General features: G+C 41.3%; 1 protein-coding gene across 13 annotated transcripts in view; it reads right to left on the reverse strand.

The window, feature by feature from the left end:
• RARB (retinoic acid receptor beta) overlaps nt 1–17,181 on the reverse strand; it is a 559,406-nt gene that overhangs the window by 254,118 nt on the left and 288,107 nt on the right. For 8 of the 13 annotated variants that reach the window (XM_087892554.1, XM_087892553.1, XM_087892552.1 and 5 more), the window contains one exon: nt 5,013–5,054. The exons of 4 other annotated variants lie outside the window; for them this stretch is intronic. In XM_087892554.1, the coding sequence (XP_087748680.1) occupies nt 5,013–5,054 (42 nt within the window). Of the gene's footprint in view, nt 1–1,208; nt 2,838–5,012; nt 5,055–17,181 lie in introns of those variants that run through there. One more of the 13 variants, XM_087892550.1, reaches the window with a different exon arrangement.

Genomic DNA, 17,181 nt, shown 5'->3' on the forward strand with positions numbered 1-17,181 from the left:
GGAAGTGCATATTGTCAGTAGCAGCACCTGCCTTCTAAACTGGTATCCCCCTGGAGATTCATGGAGTTCCCACCTTTAAGATGTTCCAAAAATTATTCAAAATCTGTTTTTCTCTGGTTTAACGCGGTTGTATAGTCTTTTCTAGTCTATTTAGTTTATTTAATTTAAAGTTGAGTGCTTGTTTTCTGGCTGGGTATGTTCCTTTTTATTAATTTTTCTTTTCTTTTTTTAAAAGATTTTCAGAGTCAATGACAAATTGGACAGTCTCAAAATTTGAATGAACTAATGAATGAATGAACCATGAGTTCATGCAGGCAGTTACTAGGTTTGTGATACAGATCATACAACTGTTACCAGCTTCTTTGATTAACACTTTCTTTTCTCAGTGGAAGAAAGCGAATATACTTCTATTTTTATGGACCATTCTTCAATAAATACTTCAATGTGACCATCTGGCAGAGTCCCTACCATGAGTTATTTTATCAAATATAACTATTTAAATTAGTAATACTTTTGTACAATTATGTACAATTGAGAGTTGGTAATAAAGAGTTTAGAAATCTACGCTGGGCATGCTAAAATTAGAAAGAACTCCAATCCATTCTGTTTCTGTAGTTAAAGAACAACAACTGAATCTCATTTGCAGCTTCCAAAAGATACTGGGTGCTTCAAATGCATTGTTACCATTTTGTTAACTTAATAATAATCAAACAATTATACATTGTAAGGACAAAAGTAATGGAAAGTATTTTGGCATAAACAAAAAAATAATAATTTTCTTTTATCTTGATTAATTGTATTAATCAAATTTATATGACTTCCTATCTTACCAAAGATGACTCTGGGCAGCATACAAAACCAGAATGAACATAACTATCCTCAAAGCTGTCTGCAGGAATATATATTCTTTGAGCTCCACTTTCTCAATTTCCCATGTTGCCTGCAGGAAGATGATATCAAAATCTTGTAAAATGGATCAAAATGGATAATTGTTTTAAGATCCATTCTGTTGTTTCCATATCATCAAGAAGAGCTCTTGATAAGTGTTATAGATATGTCGTTAAGCTCCAATATGTCCTAGGCGATTAATTTGTCCAGTTGGGCATCAACTTTAGGCCGGAGGGCGAATAGAACCCTGCGGGGCTTTAGCCGAATTGGAGTAATTGTTGGGTCTAAATTGAATGAGATGGGTTTCCCCAAAAATTTACCTAGGCTCCCGTTGAAGACGTCCTGGAAGTCCTCTAGGAGCTTGTCGAGTTCGCTTTGTCTGATCTGATTAATCCCTCCAATGGTGAGCCCTAGAAGCTTGAACCACTCCACTCCAAGAAGGGTTGGTCGAGTTTCCTTGACAACTGCGATGGGTAGGTCCCCGGAGAAGTCTTTGTAATTGACTCTGAGCTTGGTCCTTTCCAGGATTCCGATTGGATGGCCTCCAAAATCTACCAATTTCGCTTGCAGCGGCTTGAGGTGGCTTTTGGCAATCTGCAGCTTTAGTTTCTTGAGCTGAACCCAGTCTATAATAGAATAGGGCGATCCGGAGTCGATCTCCATAGGACATAGTGTCCCTTCCACGTGGACGGTCACGTGGAACTTGTTGGATCCCTCAGTCGCGGCATGCGCTATGGTGATCTGATGGACCCCTCTGCTCTTCGCGTAGCCTTCTCCCTTGCGCCTGAGGTATTGGGACCGTTTGGATGGCCTCTGGTTCTCGCGGTCGCGGGTTCTGGGAGCCTCCATGACCGGTTCTACCACTCTGGATGCCTCAGCGATGTGGCCCTTCCTTCTGCAGCACCTGCAGGTCGCATCCCGCCAGCGACATCTGGCGCGCATGTGATCCCCGTTGCAGCTGGTACAGCGTTCCTCTCGTCCGCCCTCTTGAGGGTTTTCCCGCCGTTGGGGTCTGAGAATCTTGTGGACGGCCATTTCGCCTTCGGACTCTGACCCTGTGGTGGTCTCGTCTGATGAAATTTGGGGATTCTTGTGGATTTGTGGATCCCCTTAGACCTCCTCATAACGGCTGCTGCTCTCTCTGACAATTCTGCAGCTGTAGCTTCTTCGATCACATCTCTCAGTGAGACCTTCTCACCTTCAGTGACACCTGAGGAGTTTCTTCTGGACAGAAACATCCCTCATCCCGAAGACAATCCGGTCTCTCAGTTGGATGTCCACGTTCTCAAACTCACAGCTGGCTGCGATTGTCCGGAGCGCAGATACAAAGTCCTTAACAGATTCGCCGTCCCGTTGATTCCGCTGGTGGAAATCAAACCGGTTGGCCAACAGGGTGCTGGTTGGAGCGTAATGCTCTTGCAGGCCTTCCTGTAGTTCGGTCCAAGGCATCAGCTCAATGTCCCTCGGTGCCACGAGATCCATGGCCATTTTCATGACCCTGGAGCCGCAGTGAGCCAGGAACAGAGCTCGCTTTCGGTTGTCGTCCAGGTCGGTGAAACCGCTGCCTGCCAGGAATTGTCTGAACCGGACCTTGAAGGACTTCCATTTCTCCTGGTTAGGATCGAACGGAGCCAGCAAGATCTGTGGTCCAGACATGGTTCTCTGGTTCAGTTTCAGTGACTTTGCTCAAGTGACTCAGCTCTTGGTAGATGGTGGCGATCGTGCCACGAGGTATGCTGTCAGTTCTTTTGTGTCCTTCGTCGCCAGTGTTAGATTGGCGCAGTGAAAAGAAGACGTGACTCAGCAGAGGTCTGTTCAGCATTTTATTCAGCTCTTACAGGAACTGCCGGCTGAGCTGCTGAGCCCTCCTTATATACAGCTCCGGCAAGCTAGCCAATGACATCCATTTAAACTTCCTGCCGGTGGATTAGCCAACCACCAGCGGATGCCTATATAAAGACACAACAAAACCTATGTGTAAAATATGTGTTATGATGAGTAATGTGTCAAGTCGAAGTGCACTTATGCTGTTGCAACTATTATCGCTTCTCAGCTTGCCAACAAACCAGGAGGAGGGAAGGGTGAGATGGAATTCCAGATTCCAGTCATCAAGAAGACAAGCCAAATCAAGGACACTTCTGCATGTGCTTGCTTGCCAAACCCAAATACTTTTTCTCATAACAATACAATGACACTCAACTGGACAATGTGACCTGCACTAACAGGGAGAGGGAAAATTCTATACTTTAATTATGTGGGTTTGTGCGGGAATTAGCTAGAGCTGGTTTTGCTCTAATCACTGCCAAAATTATGTACTCAATAAAGTTTTGCATTCAGAGATTGGATTGTCTCGTCCATACTTGCTTTGATTGGATTTGTCAGTCGGAACATTGACAAAATGTATATTTGTGAATAAATGAATGGAAAATGTCTGCAACAGTCTATTTTATTACATGGGTGAGTCAGAAGACTATAAAAATAATCTGCATTCATTTTATATTATTTTTTAAATTTAGTTAATTAAATGTATTAAATTTAGATATTGCCCAATTCCAGATAACTGGGTGGCCACAATATAAAAATGAAGAAAAAAAACCATAAAACAAATCATAACGGGAAAAGAATGAAAGGAAAAGGAACAGTGGTCGGATTCAAAAATTTTTACTACAGGTTCTGTGGGCGTGGCTTGGTGGGCATGGCTTGGTGGGCATGGCAGGGGAAGGATACTGTAAAATTTTCATTCCCACCTCACTCCAAGCAGTAGTGGATTTCAATTTCGGCCACTACTGGTTCGCTTGTAGGCATGCGTGTGCTTACATGTGTGACATTTCTGCACATGCATAGAAGCTTCTGCGCATGCACAGAAATGTCTGGGTGGGTGGGCGGAGCCTGGGGCAAACTGGTAGCAACCCATCACTGACTCCAGGGGAAGGATACTGTATAATCTCCATTTCCTCCTGATCAGCTGGGACTCAGGAGGCAGAGAATAGATGGGGCGGGGCCAGTCAGAGGTGGTATTTACCAGTTCTCGAACTACTCAAAATTTCCACTACTGGTTCTTCAGAACTGGTCAGAACCTGCTGAATACCACCTCTGAAAAGGAAGAATGAGAAAGCCCGGTTGAATGAAATTAACAAGATCGTCAAAAAGAAAGTTAGTTTTTTTTTTTAATAATATAAAGATCCCATAAATAATTATAGTACCTTTTTTCAATTTCTAAAGAATGTTTGTTGACTTAGGAGCCACATAATTTCTCTAGAACCAATAATCAATATATGGTTTCAGGACAATAATTGCACCTCCATATATATCAAATAACAAGTATTCAGGGTGAAAATCCTACCAAGAAGTGAATCTCAAACTGCTTCTCTTTTTCAGGAGACTGCAAGAATACTTTTGCTTCTGCATTCAACTAATTTCAGTTTTAATATTATATGTAAATGGTTAAGCAAATCAACTTGAAAATATGGTTATTTCAATAAAGCAGAAGTTAAACACATGGCACTGAATTAAATGAAAATGAAACAGGAATATCTTCTTACCATGTTCCTGAGGAGCAAACCTAAAGTCTGTTCATATTTAAAATAACTTGGTTACATTCATTACATCTGAATATGGTCATTATGCTGCCTATATGTACGACACTTGAAAGATAAAAACAAACAAAACAAGGTTTTCCTCAGTATTTATATCTATTCATTTATTTTACAGCAAAAGATATATTTTTTCATTATATAAATTTACCTCCAATTGTTTGGCCTTAATTGGATTGTGGATTAAGCTCTGTCTTCAAGACTGAATGAAGCCACCAAAACCAGCTGTATATATTTGTCCCTGAGGAAAAACTACTGAAAAGGAAAAAAATACTAAAAAAAAAGTCTTGAGTATAATTAAAAATATACTGTGCAATGTTAGGCAATAATGTATTGGTGGATCTTCAAACTCGAAGAAGATAAAAGTGGTTGCATAATAAAGAAAATGCACTTGTATCAGGAGTAACTAACTATTCCACAAGCTTTTAGAAAACACTAAAGACTGAATGCTTTTATAGAGCATGACACAACTAGGTTACACAACAAATGCAGTATTTTTATATCAGTTCGAATAAATAATATAGAGCTTACTTTTAGATAATGGTATATATTCAACAATCCTTTGTCCCATAGCTGAAAAGAAAAAAAAAAGAATTAGAAGAGATGAATCATTTCTTGGCAATCTCTCAAGGTAAACAGATTAAAAATGAATGTTTCTATTTCCCTCCCTCCTATTCCCACTTCTAAAGCACATGCACTCACTTTAGAGCAAAAAACTGCCTGTTAAAACACTAGATATGATCAAGTTCATCTGTAACATGTAACAAAAAATGAAAAAAAATTAAAACAAACCATCTCAGAGACAGAAATGATCATATAAACGTGTGTGTGTGTATTATTAATTCTACATAGTCTTTCTGTGATCTCAGCTCTGGAGTGCTACAGTTCTTAAGACACCAGCTCTTGTTCGGTATAATTGGCAGCTGAGTATTGCAGGCTATATGGCTAAACAGTGCTCATATAAAAGCTGTGGGTATCCAGCTTAATCACACTGTGAGGCTAACATTAATGCCTTCCAAATAGCTACCATGTTTCCCCAAAAATAAGACCCTATCTTACATTTTTTTGAACCCTGAAATAAGCGCTTGGCCTTACTGCCATGCGCTCAAAAGCCCGATTGGGTTTATTATCAGGGGATGTCTTATTTGGGGGAAAACAGGGTATATATATATATTCTATAGATTGGCCCAGTTTAGTTAATAAAAGTGAAGTTGAAGATGAATATTAAATATAGTCTTTTAAATACAAATATGATTTCAAGCCCTCTTCCCTAATTTGCTATTTTCCAGACTTTTGAGACTATACAGATAATCCTTGATTTATGACCACAATTGAACCCAAAATTTATGTTGCTAAGAGAGACATTTGTTAAGTGAATTTTGCCTCATTTTACGACCTTTCTGGACACAATTAAGTGAATCACTGCAAGTAAGTCAATACCACTGTTGTTAAGTCAAGTTTCCCCATTGACTTTGCTTTTCAGAAGATTGCAAAAACTGATCACATGATCCTGGGACACTGCCAATGTAATAAATATGAATCAGTTGCCAATTAGTTTAATTTTGATCACATGACCATGGAGATGCTGATATCTTTGTAAGTGTGAAAAATGGTCATAAGTCACTTTTTTCAGTGCCATTGTAACTTTGAATAGTCACTAAATGAACTGTCGTACACCTCAGATTGGCAATTCTGAACATTATGGGAGTTACAGTGCCAACAAACAGTATATACAACATACTAACTTTGGAAAAATTACCTATGGGACACTATTTGAAATTCCTGGGAGAAGAAAAAACTAAATTTAAAAAGAAGATAGTTGTGTGCCTGACATATCTAAATTTAGGGGTCATTCCTAATCAGAACTCAATTACAACACACCTCTCTATATAAATACCAGTCAAAAGACAAACATTACAAAGTACTGCATGAGTTATATCCCTCTGGCCCATGTCATGCATGTTTACAACTGTTAGAAATATCTTGGATAATGAGAGTTTATGAGAGTTTACACACTTTATACTTTATACTCCCTTTGCTATTCCTGTGGTTGTTCATCCAATTTAGTATCTAAATTTATTTATTTGTTTCCATTTCTATACCGCCCTTCTCCAAATAGGACTCAGGGCGGTGAACAGCCAAAGTAAAAAACAGAGCATACAAAATTTAAAAACAGTATTAAAATAATTAAATATTTTGGCCGTAAATTAAAACAACCCAATTTAAAATCAATTTAAAATTTAACTCAAGCCAGCCCAGCTAGTTGAAATAAATAGGTTTTCAGGGCCCGACGAAAAATCCGGAGGTCTGTTATTGTACGTAACTCTGGGGGAAGGTTGTTCCAGAGGGTGGGCACCGTCAGAGAGAAGGCTCTCCCCCTGGGGGTCGCCAGCCGACATTGTCTGGCGGACGGCACCCTGAGGAGGCCCACTCTGTGTGAGCGTACTGGCCGGTGGGAGGCTATTGGTGGCAGAAGGCGGTCTCGTAAGTACCCCGGCCCTAAGCCATGGAGCGCTTTATAGGTGGTCACCAACACCTTGAAGCGCACCCGGAAGACCACTGGGAGCCAGTGCAGCTCGCGCAGGAGAGGTGTCACATGGGAGCGCCTCGTCGCCCCCATAATCCCCCACGCGGCCGCGTTCTGGACCAGCTGGAGCCTCCGGGTGCACCCCAGGGGGAGCCCCATCTAGAGAGCGTTGCAGTAATCCAGGCAGGAAGTGACTAGTGCCTGAGTGACTGTGCGTAGAGAGTCCCGATCTAGAAAAGGGCGCAACTGGCGTATCAGGTGAACCTGATAAAAAGCCCCCCTGGCCACGGCCGTCAAATGATCTTCTAAAGACAGCCGTGCGTCCAGGAGGACGCCCAAGTTACGAGCCCTGTCCGTGGGGGCGAGTGATTCGCCCCCAATAGCCAGCGATGGCGTCAGCTGGCTATATCGGGACGCTGGAAGCCACAGCCACTCAGTCTTGGAGGGGTTGAGTCGGAGCCTGTTTCTCCCCATCCAGGCCCGCACGGCCTCCAGGCACTGGGGCATCACTTCAAGGGCATCGTTGGGGTGGCCTGGGGTGGAGATGTACAGCTGGGTGTCATCAGCGTACTGATGGAACTCCACCCCAAAGCCACAGATGATCTCACCCAGCGGCTTTACATAAATGTTGAACAGAAGGGGCAAGAGGACCGACCCTTGTGGCACCCCACAAGCAAGGTGCCTCGGGGTCGACTGCTGCCCCCCTGTCAACACAGATTGCGACCGGTCAGAGAGGTAGGAGGAGAACCACCGCAGAACGTGCCCCCCACCCCCAACTCCGCCAACTGGTGCAACATGATACCATGGTCGATGGTATCAAAAGCCGCTGAGAGGTCTAACAGGACCAGGATAGAGGAACAACCCCTATCCCGAGCCCTCCAGAGATCATCCACCAACGCGACCAATGCCGTTTCTGTGCTGTGCCCAGGCCGGAAGCCAGACTGGAGCAGGTCTAGATAGACAGCTTCATCCAGGTACCGGGGAAGCTGTTGCGCTACCACACTCTCAACAACCTTCGCAATGAAGCGAAGGTTGGAGACTGGACGATAGTTAGCCAAAACAGCCGGATCCAGAGAGGGCTTCTTCACAACCGCTTCTTTCAAAGCAGCTGGCAGGACCCCCTCACTCAAAGAAGCGTTAACAATCTTCTGGACCCAGCCTCGTGTCACCTCCCGGTAAGCCAGTACCAACCAGGAGGGACATGGGTCCAATAAACATGTGGTCGTGTTCAGCCGTCCCAGGACCCTGTCCATGTCCTCGGGAGCCACAGGATTGAACTCCCCCCAGATAACACTCTCAAGACCTGCCTCAGTCATCCTGTCCGGACATACCCAGAAGGCCAGCCCTTCCCGAATCTGAGCGATTTTGTCATACAGATACTGCACAAAGTCCTCAGCTCGGCCCTGCAAGGGGTCATCCCACACCTCCAGATGGAGGAGGGAGTGGGTCACCCTAAACAGGGCGGCCGGGCAATTATCTGATGACGTGATAAGAGCGGCAAAATAGCTAGAGTTCGCCGCTTTTATCGCCACTAGGTAGGTCTTAATATGAGACCTCACCAGTGTTCGGTCGGATTCGGAGCAGCTGGTCCTCCAACTACTCTCCAGGCGTCTTTTCCGGTGCTTCATCTCCCTGAGCTCCTCGGAGAACCAAGGAGCTAGGTGAGTTCGGTGCTGGGTCAGAGGCCGCAAAGGCACGACACGGTCCAAGGCCCCAGCAGCCGCACTATCCCAGGCGGCCACCAGGTCCTCAGCCGAGTCATGAGCCAGAGTCTCAGGAAATGGCCCAAGCTCCATCTGGAACCTATCAGGGTCCATCAGGCACCTGGGGCGGAACCACCTGATCGGTCCCGCCTCCCTGCGGCGGAGTGCAGCAGTTAGAAAGTCCAGTCGAAGGAGCAAGTGGTCAGACCATGACAAGGGTTCGATGACTATATCTCCTGTATCAAGGCCACTCGACCACTGACCAGAGACAAAAACTAAGTCCAGAGTGTGTCCACCTGTGTGAGTAGGGTCATGAATTAACTGAGTAAGGTCCATGGCCGTCATGGAAGCCATGAACTCTCAAGCCACCTCAGACGTTTCGCCGACAGATGGCAGGTTGAAATCCCCCATGACTAAAAGTCTGGGGGTACCGACTTCCGGTTTGCGAGCTTTGGCGACGGCGGTGACTTCTTAAAGACCGCCAGCCCCGCCGCCTGTAGAGCCGCCCCGCGAACGAGGTGCGGCTCGAAAACTCCGAAATCTTGAAGATTGCAGGAGCAGAGACAGCAGGGTACAGGTTGAGCCCCTGTAACCCCCCAGGGAATTGCTTCTGGGGGTGAAAACAGGTGTGGCTCCCTTCCAACCTGCGGAGACTCCGGGCGGCGTGGGACGATTCTGCCTTCAGCAGAACAAGCCGGCAGCAGCAAACTTTTAAAGTGAGAGGAATTAATTTCAACAAACAGCGGAAATATCAACTTGAATCCAGAAACTTGAAAACTGCAAGTATTGGCGCTTTGTTGACTTTTTAAATCAAAAAAGAAAGTGAGCGAGTGAAAGTGATTTAAAAAAATATGGCGTCCAGCGTTTGAGTTAACGAGCTAGTGAAAGTGGATTTGTGAAGCCTCCCTGCTTTGCTACAAAGTTGTAAAATTGCTACAAAGTTGCTCTATCTAAAGAAAAAATTTCTTTTGCTAAAATTTGACTTTGCTTTACTTTAGTTCTACCTGATTAAATCTGGGGGACTTTTTTAGAAGTTTCTGTGGAAGAGGGAAAGGAAAAAGAACTTCCCTCTTCAAAAAAACTAGTCTACGTGGCACGATGGCTTCAAAGAAGCAGGAAGGGAAGGCATCAGGGGGGGGATCCCCCACACATAAACATCAAACGCAACTTCCCCCTGCTCAACAGCTACAAACTCAGAAAAAAGAATTTGATGTGGCAGATTTAAAAGAATTTATTTCTAAAACTTTGGATGATAAATTTCAAGAATCACAACAGGAGATAGATGATAAACTTCAAAAATCACATCAGGAATTTTTGCAGGAAATTAATGAAGTTAAAGACATGGTGAAACAGAATCAAATTATGGTGACCAAAAAAATATCTGAAGTGGCGTCTGGCCTGGCAGATTTTATTGGGAAAGTTGATTTTAAAGTTGAAGAATTTAAATCAGAAGTTAATGTTAGGATGAAAGACAATGACTATAAAATTGATGAAGTTGACAATAAAATGCAGAGAATTGAAGATGAGATTGTTATGATACAATTCCGGGCGATGGAATTTGCCATACGGCTTCGGGGAATTCGAGAGGAGGAAAGACAGGATTTGAGACAAGTTTGCTCTGAAGCCCTGGCTAAGATTTTACAAGTTAATCCTGATTTGGTATTTCATAAAATAGATAAAATTTACAGAGTGAACTCTTGGGTGGCCAGGCAAAGACAACTACCCAGAGATGTGGTCATATACTTCACTGAGAGAGAAATTAGAAATGATATCCTGCAAAAATCTTTTCACACTTCTGTACAAGTGGGGGGCTCACGGCTTGTAATTTTTAAAGAATTACCTCCTAAAATGCTGAAAGCTAGAAAAGAATTTGGTTTTCTTGTTAAGGAATTGAAAAATTTACAGATACCCTTCCGGTGGGATGCACCAGCTGGGGTAATTTTTAGATATAAGGGAGAAGGATATCGGTTGAATACCGTGGAGAAGGCACAACACTTTTACAGTACTATTCTTAAGGAAAGAACACCATCTCCACGTACATCTACAGTTTTGGAGATTAAGGAGAGTGAAGAGAGGCAATTGAAAGAACAGTCTAAGCAGGAATTAGAAAACGTGCAAGGTGCAGAAGGAGGTATTCTGAGTGAGCCCTTGCTGGATTCTTCTCCAATTTTGGATTTGATTCAGTTGACTGAAGTTAAAGATCAACGTATAACTAGAGCTCAATCCAAGCTACTTAAACAAAAGCAACAACAACAACAGGAAAGACAAGACAAGAAGGCAGTTAAGAGCACTGCACAAGAGATTGGAGCTATGGGAGGAGCGAGATCGAAGCTCTCGGATGAACTTCAAGCATATTGCTCTGCGCTCCAGAAAGAGGCTAATGACCTTTAAGTGTTTATCTTGGAATGTCAATGGGTTGAATTCAGCACAGAAAAGGAAGAAATTATTTACATATTTGAAACAATTTAATAATGATATAATATGTTTACAAGAAACGCATATCACAACTCAAGATCAAAAATATTTGATAAACTCAAAACTAGGAGCACATTATATATCTTCAACTTCGCAGAAAAAGAATGGTGTGGTTATTTATGTAAATAAAAAATTAACAGCAAAAGTTATAGAAGTAGATCAAGATGGTAGATTTGTAGCAATTGAATTGTTCACAGCAAATGGTCAAATTCTTTTGATTGGAATTTATGCTCCCAACCAACAACAGGATTATTTTTACAAGATGTTACATACCAAAATATTGCAATGGGACTACAGATCTATTTTAATCATGGGAGATTGGAATGGAGTAATTGATTCTAAATTAGATAAAAAGAGCTTGGCAAAGTCTAGAATTAGATTACCACAGACCTTTTTTGATATGAAAGAAGATATGGAACTAAAAGATGTTTGGAGAATACATAATCCAAATGAATTGGACTACACTTTCTTTTCTGATAGACATAGATCCTTTTCTAGGATTGATTTTATCTTGTTGTCAAATGATCTACTTGTTAAGACAAAAAGAACAAAGATTTTTCCAAGAACTTTGACTGATCATAGTCCTGTATGGATAGAAATCGAGATGGATAAGGTTGAGAGACGTTCTTGGAGATTAAATGAGAACTTGTTTAGATATGAAAAAAATATAATAGAACTTAAAAAGCATTTGAAAGAATTTTTTGAAATAAATTTGAATAAAGGTACCCCAGTTGAAATTGTTTGGGACGCAAGTAAAGCTTATATGAGAGGGGTACTTATCTACATGAATTCTAAACATAGACTGTTCCGACAAAAGAAAAGATCTGAGTTGGAAATGGAAATAAAGAATAAAGAACAGTTACTTATTAAAAACCCAACAGATGAAAGAATACGAAGTGCTATAAAACTTTTGAAAGACCAATTCCAAATGCTTATGGCGGAACAAGTTGCAACAAGCTTACAATACGCGAAGCATAATACATTTTGCAATGCTAATAAACCGGGCAGATGGTTGGCCTACACATTGAGGAAAAAAGAAAGTATACGGACTATTGACAGTATTGATATTGGAGGGAAAGAAATCTTTCAACAAAAACTAATTAAAGAAGCTTTTGTGGATTATTATACTAAACTATATGCCAAAGAAGAGGTGCAGAATGGATTTATAGAAAAATATTTAAAGGATAAGAGAGTTACAAAAATTACTGATCAACAAAAGGAAAGAATGAATTATCCTATAACAGAGGAGGAGATAACAGCAGCAATTAAACAGCTAAAAACAGCCAAAGCTCCTGGCACGGATGGTTTGACTGCAGTGTATTACAAAACTTTACAAGCTGAAATGGTGGGACAACTTAGAGATTTATTTTGCAATATTCAACAAGGGGATAAAATACCCCCATCTTGGACAACTGCTTATATATCTTTGATACCAAAGGAACAAGTTGGTCCTAAAAAACCAGAGAACTACAGACCAATATCTCTTTTGAACACAGACTATAAAATTTATGCGAAGGTATTAGCCAACAGGTTGATGCCAGTAATCCAAAAGGTGATTCATGAGGACCAAGCGGGATTTATTGAGGGCAGATACATGAAGGACAATGTAAGGCAAGTAATAGACTTATTGGAATATCTTGATAAGAATAAACAGATTTCTGCAGTGCTGGTTTTTTTGGATGCGGAGAAGGCCTTTGATAGAGTGGACTGGAATTTTCTACTAAAGACTTTAAAAAAGATGGGCTTTGGGGACCAATTTATACAGGCAATCTCAGCAATTTATCAAGAGCAAAAAGCACAGATTATTATTAATGGAAGTTTGACGACAGAGTTTAAAATTGAAAAAGGAACAAGACAGGGATGTCCGTTGTCCCCACTCTTATTTATTTTAACATTGGAAGTCTTGCTAAATACAATACGGGACTCAAAAATTTTGAAAGGCATAATGATAAGGCAAGAGGATTATAGAATAAAGGCATTTGCAGATGATCTGGTGGTTACCCTATCACAACCAATGGAATCAATAATCCTGATGAACGACATTATACAAGACTATGGTAGAGTTTCAGGTTTTAGACTGAATTCAAAAAAGACTAAAATGATAATCAAAAATATGACACAAGATCGTAAACATGAGCTTGAAAGGAGGGCAGGTTTTGAAATTGTACCTAAGGTAAAATATCTTGGAGTTCAGGTTGCAGAATCAAATATGAAATTGTTTCAAAATAACTATGAGGTGTTGTGGCGAGAGGTTCAGAAAGACATAGAGACTTGGAAAAAGCTGCAACTGTCTTTACTTGGAAGAATAGCAGCAGTTAAGATGAACATTTTGCCAAGATTTCTGTTTTTGTTTCAAATGATTCCGGTGCTTAAAAGTGATAAACAACTGAAAGTTTGGCAAACTGGACTTAATAAGTTTGTCTGGAACGAGAAAAAGCCGAGAGTGAAATTGAAAATTATGCAAGATGTTCCTGAAAGAGGAGGCCTTAAACTTCCAAACCTGCAGTTATATTATGATGCAGTAGCTTTAACTTTAACAAGTGATTGGTTTGGAAGTAAAAAGGCTGGAATATTGAATGCAGAAAGTTTTGATCTTGAATTTGGATGGCATGCTTACCTATTTTATGATGACAAAGTTGATAAAGTATTTAAAAGTCATATACTTAGAGACTCTTTGATGAGAGTTTGGAAGAAGCACCGACTCAAATGGGATTATAAAATACCGCTATGGCTGGATCTTGGTCATACCTTGTGGAATACAAATATAATGTCACTCGGGGGGTTTTTATACAAAGAGGTTCTTTTTACAGATGCGGGCAGATGGCAGCTGAAGACATTGCAGACACTGTTGGACGAAGGGATTAATTTAACCTGGTTACAATATAATCAATTACAACTGAGATGGAAAGAGGACCAAAAAACTGGTATTATGTTGCATGAGGAAGAATTGGTTAGACATATAAGAGAGAAAGGTCCAATGCATATTAAAAGGCTTTACAATGTTTTGCTAGAAAGGGATTCAGAAACGGAATTAGTTAAAGATTGCATGATTAAGTGGGCACAAAATTTTGAAGAACCAGTGATGTTGGAAACATGGGAAAAAATTTGGGTCCAGAATGTTAAATTTACACAGTCGCAGAACCTGAGGGAAAATTTCTATAAAATGTTTTATAGATGGCATTTAGATCCCAAAAAGTTGTCATGTATGTACCCTAATGTCCAGCCAAAATGTTGGAGATGTGAATGTTTGGATGCTACGTATTATCATGTTTGGTGGACCTGTAGGAAAGTTAAGGCTTTTTGGATAAAAATTTGGTGGGTCATGCAGAATGTTTTGAAGAAAAAAATTCAATTCTCTCCACAATTGTTTTTATTGGGCATAGTTAAGGGTTTTACATTGGGTGAAACAAAGTTGATATTGTATATGATAACAGCAGCAAGATTGTTGATAGGTAAATATTGGAAGAATGAAGCTTTGCCTACTATCGAGGAATGGACTTTGAAGATGGCCAGTTTTGCAGAGATGGCGAAGATTTCAGCATATTTAAAAGATTGTTCACAAGAGACTTATGAATGGGAATGGAAAAGGTGGATAGAATATGTTCAGAACAAATATCAAATTAGAAAGTATCAAATAGCTTTTATTTGAAAACAATGTATTAGAAATATCTTAATGTAAAGAGACAAAGAGGGAAAATTATATAGGGGGAGGGATGGGTTCAGGTATATATATTAGTGTTATTAGTTATGAGTACATAATAGGGAAGTCCGGGGGGGGAGGGTTAGGGAGGGTTAGGGAGGACGGGAAGTTTGGGGAGGGAGGTGGGGGGGTGAAAAAAAAAAAAAGGGTGAAAATGTAATTGTAAAACTTTTGCAATAAAAAAAAAAAAAAAAAGTCTGGGGGTACCAACCGCCACCTCAGCTATGACGTTGAGCAGCTCGAGCAGGGCCGTTGCCACGTGGCAGGGAGCCAGATACGTGATCAACAAGCCCATCTGTACTCCACGACCCCACTTCACAAAAAGGGACTCACATCCGGCTATCTGTGGAACAGTGGTCTCCCTCGGATCAAGACTTTCCTTTATAAAAACCGCCACCCCCCCCCCGCCCCTGCCCTGAGCTCTCGGCTGATGGAATGCTCGGAAACCTGGTGGGCACATATCCACGAGGGGAACCCCCCCCTCATGGCCCAACCAGGTCTCCGTAATACCTGCCAGGTCTGCTCCCCCCTCCTGAATAAGATCGCAAATGAGGGGGGCTTTATTTACCACGGACCTGGCATTGCACGACAGCAGCCGAAGGCTCGGGCCCTGAGAGTCTGAACAGTCTGGGGTGCGAGAAGGGCTATGGGGACCGGGGCGCGCCACCGCTCGAAGATAGCAAGTGCGCGCCCCCACCACATGATGCTGCCCCCTGCTCCCGCCATATCTGCCCCTCCCACTCAACACATTGATAGAAAAGCCCTCGACAGAATGGACTCTGATGTCCCCCTTACCCCCAGAATCTGCACCCTCCGTGGCCCCACTGACAGCTGGGCCGGACCCCTCCCCCCGTGGGTTAACCCCCAAACCCACACAACCCTCCCGCCCCTTAAAATCCCTTAAAAATCTATCAAAAAGTTTCCCTAAAAAACCCCTCAATCCCCTTTTTGCAGCATGCCACCTCTCGGGGTGCCAAAGCCCGTCATAAAGGTAGGCCCTTGATAAAGTGGAGGGCCACACCTGCGAGAGGGGGGAGTCTCGCAGAATAAGAAGAATAATATGTTCTGTTCATAACAGTTGCAGAAGATTTAGATAATGTTTGGGAAACAATGTAAGATTTTGAGACAATGCTGATACATTCTCATATATAAACTAATATTAAGGCAAAACAATGGTCTATACTGTCAATCCAGCTTTAGATAATTATAAAATCAGACTGGGCGAAACGCTTGGTGGATACCAGTGTTCATCAGGCATTACTGAAACAGGTTGCCTATCCCTGAACAACAGATTACCATACTATGACTATAGCTATGAATACCAAACATTCACTAATGAAAGAAAACTAAAAACATCATGGTGAATTGCTAAAACATGTATGGGAATTATGAAATATACCTTTGATAGATATACATAAATCTGTGCATTTTATTATTTCTCAACTGCATAACATATATACAGTCCTGACTGAATCCCTTTAAGGATACAAATGTACATTACAGGAGCTACAGTTAACTCTAGTGATGAGTTCACATATTTATCATCCAAACTTAGGCATTCACGGATTTGGAAGACTAAAAACTCTGCTATCTATTTCTAGGAAGTTTTGCTTTAGAATTTCCTCCAATTCCAGACAGTCGTATTTTAAGATATATTAGGCTAAAACCAAACCAACTTCAAAATCATGGTGATGAAGATAATTTGTTTCAATATATTAAAATAAACTAGAATTTAGGGTTTATACACAATGATAAATGAAAATAAAAGCAATGTTTCTCATCTCAAACCCAAGGCTATCCTGGAGAAGGAAAAAAAGGTTCATTCTTAGAAATATATTCACATAAGCTATGGTATAACACTACGATAACTAGAAACATCTAGATGATCTAAAGATCTTGAAAAAGCTAAGTAGGGTCAGACCTGCTGGGAAGGTATTTGGGAAAATAAGACTCAGAAATGCAAGTACTGGCCAAATTGGAAAGGCAAAAGTTATTTGAACTGACCATGCAAAAGATATTTGAATTGGCACTGCAAGCCCCAGAAGTTGACCTTGACTTGAAATAGACTTTTTTATTATTCATCATAACATTTAATGTCTGAATGTAATCAGTAGGGTCATATCCTACTTAACAGTTTCACTAGTTGCCTATTCTTAGAAATCACTTGAATCCTGGAATAGAGAATATTTTTGTAATTGTTACTTGTTGTATGTTTGATTTTCTTTAAAGTAATATTATTTCTACTTTACTTTCTGATCTTTACAACCAAAGGTTAATAGCTCTTATTATAACTGT

This window comes from Pantherophis guttatus, chromosome 4, assembly GCF_059756535.1.
Source record: "Pantherophis guttatus breed Tessera chromosome 4, ASM5975653v1, whole genome shotgun sequence".
NCBI lineage: Eukaryota > Metazoa > Chordata > Lepidosauria > Squamata > Colubridae > Pantherophis > Pantherophis guttatus.